We start from the raw sequence: 9,546 nt of genomic DNA, 5'->3' as shown, positions 1-9,546 counted from the left end.
CCCAGCTGGACTGTTGCATCTTTTCTTCTTCAGTTATTAATCTTATGAGTTAAGGATTTTATTTGTTAATATACTGTTCCAAACAGACAAATCTTTGATAAGGTTGGATATTTTAGATCAAATACTGAAGTTAAAAAAAAAAAAAAGGAAAAAGAAAGAAAAAAAAAAAAAGTCTTATAAATTAACAAGGGTTCTTTTCCCAGAAATCACATGCAAGAATCAAGACAAATAAATGCTCGATGGATTTAACACATATCCACAGTATTAATAATATTGTCATAAATTCTTGAAACAATATAGTCTTTTCAGCAGGTCTTGAAATGACTGAAAGTTTCTTTAAAATTAAAGAAACCACGTAGGCACTCACTGCTATAGGTTGGTAAATTCATACAAACTAGTAAGATTGATCCAAGGACTTGGTTTGCATTGGAAGGGACCTTAAAGCCCATCCAGTTCCAATCCTCCCGCCATTGGCAGGGAGGCTTTCCATTAGACCAGGTTGCCCAAAGCCCCATCCAGCCTGGCCTTAAACAGCTCCAGGGATGGGGCATCCACAGCTTTTCTGGGAAGCCTGTTCCTGTGCCTCAGCACCCTTATAAAGATATCACATCTGCTTTCAAAGACAGTAAACATTGAACATTACCAGTCCCTCCAAAAGGCACTGAGATATCCCATCGAAATCAGATTGGAACAATTTAATAAAATAGCACTCTTTAGTCTTTACTTACCACCACACAGCTGCAAGTCAATGATTGCTTGGCCAAAACATAGAAAGGTCACCGTAAATCATCCGCTGCTAGAATGACTATTCTGGTGTGGCAGGTTACTGCCCATAGGGCAGCTGGTTCACACACCTCTGCGCAAGGCTACCACCAGCACAGCATCCCGCATCTCCATCAGTGAACAGACAGAGATCACTAGCAGCTCCATAGCATGTGACAGAATAAACTTCATCCTCCCAAGTTTTTGAACAAAACAGAAAGAAACACAAGATTGGGTACAGCATCCAAAGAGCATTATTTTTAATATCAAGAAAAAAATATATTCCTGTGCTGGATGAGTCAAGCCTTTATTGCTAAACCAGCTTAAATTAAAGAAGGTGGCAAACTGCTATACTCTAACCAGTGAAAACACAAAATCAGTTTCACAAATGATTTCTCAGCATTCCAGTTATAGCAAGCAGGAGATTCAGAAAAACTTATTTTAATAAAAACTTTATTTTTCATTACAATTCACAGTTTATACATGGCAAGATGAACTCTTGCCATGTGGACATTCAGAACACTGTGCTGGGGAGACAAGGGTCTTTGTTATAAGAGCATTGCTCGGTGCTGTTTCATGGAACTTCTTAAATTTTAAAAGCGTACTCTCTGTAAATGTTAACTGACTGATATTTACACTGAATTGACTGAATTTACATATTAACTTATATTTATTAGAAAACAAGCTAAGCATCCAAAAACATTAACATTCATATCTTGCATGTTATCTAATGGTCAGAGATGCTGTAAGATTTGCCACTTGAATCATGCCCAATCAGCAAAGCCTTGTTTTTGTGTTTTGCTTTTTTTGATTTTTTTGTTTGTTTTGTTTTAATTTTCACAGAGCCTAAATTATTCTTTAAGGCCTGTTCAATTCATTTTATGTACAGCCAGGTTACAATAGACTAACATAAGAAAAGAATGTAAAATTATCCATTCCATCCTGCATTTCTTCTGAATCTCATGTACACCTATAAGCAAAATAGAGGACGTAAAATCAAAGTTAACGTGTTTTCTTAAAACCAGTAAACAAAACCCAGAGTCTGGTTTAGATCTGCTTCTCGTCAGCCTACCCTTTCCGAACAATCATCAGTATTCAGGTTGTGCTATTTATCAGCTCTTCTTCATGCCTGCACTTATATTCAGAGCCATCTCTTTTTGAAATGTACAAAGTCACAGTGATACCAGTTTCGATTGCATTCCCACGTTAGTCACAGCTCCGGCACAGGCAGCCACTGTACAGTGTGACATTCAGGAAAGCACTCCAGCAGGATTCCTGTGTAAAATATCATATGGCATCTGGTGCGACTTGACTTAAAGAGGAAGTTAAGAATCATCGTCACAGAGCAAATATCTGGCAGAAGGTTTATGCTTCTTAAAAAACACTTTTTTTTTTTCTGCATTGTTTTCTGAATGTGGTTATTAGAATACAGCAATTAAAAGCCTATCCTGCCTCTCCTTAAAAAAGCCATATTTATTTGCTTGTCATCCACCAAATAACTTAGTGATTGATAAGCTGCAGATTTTTTTTTTTTTGGTACATCTGACACAGAGAAAAAACTGCTTGAAAAACACTGCTTGAAAAAAGACCAAATAGGGTCTGCAAATTCTACAAGTCAGTGTGAACAAGTATCACCTGGACCTGAGTAAAACAAAATGCTTCTGGGGGACATGTTTGAAACTTCTGAGACTGCAGTGCCTTTAAATTTGGAGCTAAGAACATCATTTGATGATTGTTGAGTTTTGGCATTCATTGATGCTGGTTGGTATCTTCAATACAGACACCTTTAAAACACCATCATTTCAGGAAGAATGAAAGCTCAAAGGAAATACACTTCTCAAAAAAAAAAAAAAGAAAAAAACACACAAACAAAAACCATACAGGAAGTGTAGAGGTTCTGGTTCTTCAAAAGATAAGGCACTGACAAAAATTTCTTAGGTAAAAGGCTGCATAAGAATTTCTTGCCATTTACAAATGTGTTGTAGTCCATATATGGTCCATTCCTAGGCTCAGTAAGGTAGACCCTGAAATTTTAAGGACTGATCCCTCAAAGCTACATTGTTACCATAAACAAGTGTGATTCATTCTTTAGGCCATATGGCACATTAGGAGAAGTGAAAAACAGTCTGGGCAGATAAAGGCAGAAGACGTTGCTTGTTCCAGCATCTTTTGATAACAGAAGTGCCATTCATCTTTGTGTCTTTGAAGAGATGTGATGGTAACTTGGGACTGTAGTTTCTGTGGAACTCATGCACACATATAAAATGCTATTAGCTTTGATCATTGACAGGGTGGAGAAAAAAAGGTATATGGCTAGTCTAAGCCAAGAGCTTCTCATGGGGTGGGATCCAAAGTCACAGCTGCTTAATATTTTCAATAACGGCTATCTCTTCTGCTGCACAGTGCGGTGTCAAACCATTCATATAAATGCTGTCCGTCTTTGTAAGAGCTGGCAAGATGTCCTTCTCACTGGTGAGATGGTTGACTGACAGGGTTCTCTTGCAAGGAGTCAGGTCTTGATTGTGGTTGACAGCAAGTTCAGCGGAGAGCTTTCTTTTGATGGAGGTAGCCCGCTGGAACTTGTCGTAGATCTCCACACTGAGACGCCTTCGCGTTTCTTTGAACTCTGCGGTGACATTGGCCGTCCACTCCGCAGCATGGGCTCTGAATTCCCCTACCTGCAGCAAAAATGAGAAGAAAAAAAAAAAAAAAGCATAACCTGGCTGAGCACATTAAAGACCATGTAGGCTTGAAAGCCTTGAAAGCCTGGTGAGCCCAATGTGTCTCTGGGCTGGCAGAGCTGCCGCAGTTGGTACAGATTTCTCATCCCACAGATTTGTTTCTTTATTGACAGCAACTAAACAAGAAAAAATGATGCACTGGGAAGAGTTAACAGCAATTCTAAAAAAAAAAATAATACATTAAATATATATATATATATATATATATATATATATATATATATATATATATATATATATATATATTTTCTGCTGAAGTTTGTTATTGAATTATAGGCAGCAAAGAACAACGAGATGCTCTGGAGCCCTGGCAGCTGCACAGTATCCAGCTGGTCAGGGGATGCTGAAATCCCAGCAATCCAGGCTGTGCTATGTATTGCTACCAGGGTGCAGGGTTATTTATGAGCACTTCTACTGTCTGCAGAAAGATCCCTAGGAGACTTGGCAAAGAATTTTCTAAATTTAGACAGAAAAGCTTTTACAAATGAAAGCATCAGCTGCTGGTATTCTCTTTGTTTGTTGTTGTGTTTTTTTTTTTGTGCTTGCTCGAACACAGCGCCAGTACAGTGACAGCTTCATGTCAGCAACATGTCTGCTTACCACCCCGACTCCTCTGAAGTGATATGCTAAAACAACTCACACACAATGGCAGTGTGGGACTCCTGGAGCTGTCACCATTTACACCCAGAGTAAATGGAGGCCGCTAGTCAGCACATGGGGCTGTGGTACAGTTACCATACAGCTGGAGGGTGGCATTTCCCCTCTCGTGCACAGATCTCCAGTCAGGTTGGCTTGGTTGCAAGATGCTTAGGTTTGTACAACCATTATCTTTTCATGTATGTATACATTTGAGTAATCTGCTCTAGTGTGAGGTGTCCCTGCCCATGGCAGCGGGTCAGAACTGGATGGTCTTTAAGGTCCCTTCCAACCCAAACTATTCTGTGACTCTGTGCATGTACATCCCTGCCACACACTTACCTCCTGTTCCCTCACTCTATGCATCTTTTCTATAGAGCCTGTCAATATAACAGGCACTATCATTAAAAACTACCAATTTTTCATTAAACTTTCATCAAAACTACCATTTATTTTTTTTACCCTTTAAGTTTCCTTTCCACCATTTCTGTGTTTCAGTATTGGGAAAAATGCAACATCCTATAAGCTCAAACTCTGAGACTACTGCTGAGGGAGGCAGCACAGACTCAGATTATCCTCATCATCCTTGGACAGATCATGAGACAGACTTGGCAGCTTACCCATATAACAGTCTGAGGTGAACTATGGCCTTGTAATTTATATGCTATTTATATTTTTGCTCTTGTATTTCAACCAAAGCACCATTACAATATCAAGTTATATAGGTAATTAAAGGAGGCACATTTTGAGGAGATTATCTTGTTATAAGGGCTAAGGAAATAGATTGTTTTTCTTTAAATCTTGTCTCTGTGGGCAGCTTATTAATTGGAAGGTATAGCATAGGGAAGATAGACTGCTGATAAATATAACTCCAAAGCAAGGCATTTTAGAAGAATTAACCCACTTAAATAAATTAGTCTAATTGGTACTGCTCAGTCCAGAATTTCAATCATTGGCAAGCAAGCTTGGACTTGGCAAGCACAGAAATCAAATAAAAATTAACAAAGAGAAATACGGGGGGTAAGCTAGCAGAGAAAAGTGGCCAAAGGCTTATTCATGCTTTAGAGTACAGTGGAAAACAGGAATATAATGAAAGTAAAAAATAATCAGCTCACTCAGGAGTGACAAGGTCTCAGGAAAACTTCCCCCCTCCAGAAACAAAACAAAAACTCTCTTTACCCAGAGGTCATTTTTTTTACATTTGTCTCAGCTTCAATGAATTACACCGTTGACTAATGTGAACCCATTATGTATATTTTCTAAAACAGGGATTATTATCTGTAATACACAGAGGATTTGCTCAGCTGAATGATTATTAGTATTTAAATTGCGCAATTAGGATCAGACACACTGCACTTCAGATCTGAAAATAATGTAATCTGTACTGCTGAAACATTTCAACTGCTACAATATTTTTATTTGTAGTAAACAAGTAATAAAAATATGATAAGAAGTATCAGTTCACACCCTAGGGCAGCTCTGTCCTGCTCCAAATCTTGTATAAAGGCAGGCTGCTCAGATTCTGGACCATGCTACTGGCTGGGGGAGCAATTAGCCAGTATATGGGTTTCTATTCTACCCAGCATATTTGTAGCTTTCACCAGTTGTGTAAGCATTCCAGTTATTTTGCTCATATACACACCTCTGCCATTTCACATAGTCACATTCAATGGATTTTATCAGATTACTAGTTTTAAAATTGTGTCTTGGCAATCTACTGGAAGCCGCAAGCATCTTGAACTGCCTCCCTCTAACCTTTTTAACCTGCCTTTTAATAGTTTTCTGTTTCTGCTTCTCTCATGTTCTCCCAGCAAAGAAAAAACAGCTAGCCATGCTTCTGACAATAGCAAGTACATGTAACCTTTAGTACATGCTCCGAATTACCCCACCAGTCCCCCTCACCACATGCTGGTGATGGAGCTGTCTTGCACAGGCAGTGTAACTCATGCATGTTAGTTATTCTGGAGAATTTTCAAACTTTAGTTGTTAGGATATTTAATTACTAAGTTCTAATTAGATTTCTTTAGGGAAGCAAATGCATGCAGCTAGATGAAAAACATCATTAGATATGCCTTTTGGAGACAGACTCATGTTCCAATTAAGGTGATATGGAACATGAACATGGTGGTCTCAATCATATCTGTCCATATACCAGAGCTATGATACTGCTTGGCACAATTTCAGCTTTATATTAAAATTATTGAAAGCATTGAAAAATGTTGTGCTGTTGCTAAGCAGAATTGAAATACATTAATAGTAAATCAGAGGTAATTGGCACAGCAGGAGAAACTAGAAGTTCAGTGCTGTGTGAACTCTGTGTACCCCAAATTATTGCTTTGCTTTTGTGTGAACTGAAATGCACTCAAAATGTTATGTTTTCAGAATAAAACTCTCAATTCCATAGCACTTACAGATTCAAGTACAAAAGGTTACAGAAAAAGAAATGTGCAGTTTTCAACTGCCAGTGAACATAAGCAACTTGCTCTCAAAATTTGATCCTCCCTTTATCCATATGGACATTTCTGTTTATGGTCAGGTTCTTTCTGTCCTTAGGGTATGACATTTCTTCATACCGCATTATAGTTCCTCTTCATCTGGGCACTGACAGCCACAAAATCTTTTATGCAAAGCGATTGAAATGCCAGTTGCCTATGCTGCTCAAAAAAATCTCTACATACCTTCTGTAACATTTATTTACTTTTCTCAAATTCTCTTACCTCATTACAGCACACAACTTCAGATTCTGCGGTACCTGAAGGACCCTTTCCAATGGGTAGCTTTCCAGCCACTCTTCCCCCTGCAGCCTGTAATGCTGCTTGGGGTTGTTGTGTCCCAAGTACAGGACCTGGCACTTGGCCTTGTTGAACCTCATACAGTTGGCCTTATACCATCAGTCCAGCCTATCCAGATCCCTCTTCAGAGCCCTTCTGTCATTGAGCAGATCAACACTCATGCCTAACTTGGTGTTGTGTGCAAACTGAGGGTGCATTTGATTCCCTCACCCAGAACATTAATAAAGGTATTGAAGAGAACTGTCCCCAGTACTGAGTCCTGGGGGTACACCACTAGTGACAGGCCTCCAACCGGATTTAACTCCATTCACTGCAACTCTTTGGGCGCAGCCACCCAGTCAGCTTTTTAATTTCACAATTTTTCAACCAGTATACGGTGGAAACAGTATCTGAGCAATTTTGAAGTGTGGCTTCTCATTCCTGTTAAAGTCAGTGTAAAAAAAAAAAAACAAAAAAAAAAAAAACTATACACCAAAAATACTGTATGAACTTTCTGAATGATGAAACAGTTCCTGGATTCTGCAGATACCTTATCAACAATATTACCTAAACATGGACATCCTGAATTTAATGGGCCTAGGAAAAAACATGGACATTAAGTAATCACTCGTTCTCCTGTTCCTGACAAAAAATATCTAAATACCAACATAAAACTGGTGCAGGTCTCTCAGCCAGTACCACGGGTGAGACCAACACCTTCCCTATTGATTTTCATTACCATGTTTTAGATTTCTTGTTTTCTAGCTGAGCTCAGATCTTGGATAGAGGCCAATCACATAATCCTGAATGTAAGCATGCCCAAGGGGACGCTACTGCTAAAAGAAAAAGAAATATTTGAAGGTACTGAAGAACATGACTTGTTCTTCATTACATTTACTCTAATTCCTTATATTTATCAGGAATTTGAGGACCTTTCTGGACATGCTCTGAACAGAAACCAAATAATTATACAAACAGAACTGCCCAACATGCAGGAAGACTGCTCATCCTATTAAGTATGGTCTGGACAGCACAAGTCATGTAGCCATAACCTTTACATATGAGTAGTCTGCACTTTGAATTAAGTCACAGCTGTGGTCAATAAAATAAAATAAAATTGAAACAAACAAGCAAACAGAGAAGGACCTCCTTAAATAGACTGAAGAACACACTGTTCTGACTTTGCCTTAGTTTGCCTCTCTCTCTCAGGGTCATTCTTGAAAAATTCCAATGTTGAAGTATAACCAGTTAATCTTCTGCTGTTTACAGAAAGGGAAGATATCATTGCCTGGATAGAATTCAGAGATATGATATGAAAGATATGCCTAGGAGGAGCTATACCATTAAGTACTAAACAAAACATAGACATTACACACACTGTGCAAGAAAATGATACTATATGTATTTCTAAATGAAGTGTGTAGTTTACTTGATATCTGTACCTTTATGTTGTTTCCTTTGGTATGCAGGGCTCATACACTTTATGATGGTCATACTGCTAGTGCAAACCAAAAAAAAATCAATTAAAAATTACCAGATGATATACCTCTGACTGCATTTTAAGAGGGGGAAAAAAGTGGCCTTCCTTACTGTTCTTAATGCTCTAGATGTTCCTCAGTATATGATTTCTAACATTTATCCTTAATGCATTCTCCAAAGTTTTTCAGCTTTTTTCTCTCAATGTAATTTTCTGTTACTTAAAAATAACATATCCAATTAACCTCTCCATGATATGCTACTCAGCGACAAAACTAGAAAGAGCATGTACATGTCACATTATCCCAGCAGCAGAGTAGAGTACATAACATTTTGTCTTAGCTTTCAAGAAACTCATCCAGCCTTCTCAGAAATTGTTCTCAAAAAGTCCCACTTAAAAAAAAATGAAATTAAAAAAAATGTAGGTACAGAGATACTAGATGTATTTAACAATGCAGCTGCTAGGGGGGCTGACTCTCTGTAGGAGGGTTTGTCTCTGTCTTCTCACTTTCCTGCAGGCCTAAGGAAGCATAGGCCACTTCTTTCTGCCCAAAATTTATGTTCATCATTGCAGAATAGGGAAAGATAGGTTTCACAGACATTTTGATTGATCACCATTCTTTTCCTGTATATCAAGAATTTATAGTCAAAGTAAATAAATTCACATTCGTAGTATATGGCATTTAGTATTTTCTAATTATAGCATTATTAGAGAATATCCTAACTCCATTGGGCTATAATCAGTGAATAGGTAGAGAAGACTCTTGTCTACTTGTCTTTAACACAACAGAGATGAAAGACCACGGGCACTAACAAGATACCTATGCCAAGCTTTCCCAGGAGTTTAATCACTGTCTTCCATTCATTTGTTCTTCCCAGACCTCAGCTCTATAGCAAAGAACTCTTATACAAGTTTTTAAGCCACCAAACATAAATTTCAAGTTGAACGGTAAAAATCAAGCAGTAGTTTTCTCTTTTGGATCCCCTGACAGGTATCCCTTTTTTTTAAAGCCAAATATCAGAGGGGAAAGGTTCTGTTTTATGAAGTTGCATCTTCTGGACTAACATTTAAATTATATAGTGATATTTTTGTAGACATGGTGGTCAGAAGTATTTTGGGAACAATTCTCTCCCACTGGTAACTGGATTATTCAATCCTT

At 38.2% G+C, this 9,546-nt stretch overlaps 1 protein-coding gene across 6 annotated transcripts in view; it reads right to left on the bottom strand.

The window, feature by feature from the left end:
* Nucleotides 1–1,198: 1,198 nt before the first annotated feature.
* The window catches only part of KCNK2 (potassium two pore domain channel subfamily K member 2), a 130,172-nt gene continuing 121,824 nt past the window's right edge, over nt 1,199–9,546 (bottom strand). For all 6 annotated transcript variants that reach the window (XM_068675978.1, XM_068675982.1, XM_068675977.1 and 3 more), the window contains one exon: nt 1,199–3,440. In XM_068675978.1, coding sequence (XP_068532079.1) covers nt 3,117–3,440 — 324 coding nt within the window. In that variant the 3' untranslated portion in view covers nt 1,199–3,116. The remainder of the gene's footprint in view (nt 3,441–9,546) is intronic.

The sequence above is a fragment of the Anas acuta genome, chromosome 3, assembly GCF_963932015.1.
Source record: "Anas acuta chromosome 3, bAnaAcu1.1, whole genome shotgun sequence".
Lineage (NCBI taxonomy): Eukaryota > Metazoa > Chordata > Aves > Anseriformes > Anatidae > Anas > Anas acuta.
The sequence above is the reverse complement of the archived record's forward strand: the minus strand, read 5'-3'. Positions and strand labels throughout refer to the sequence as shown.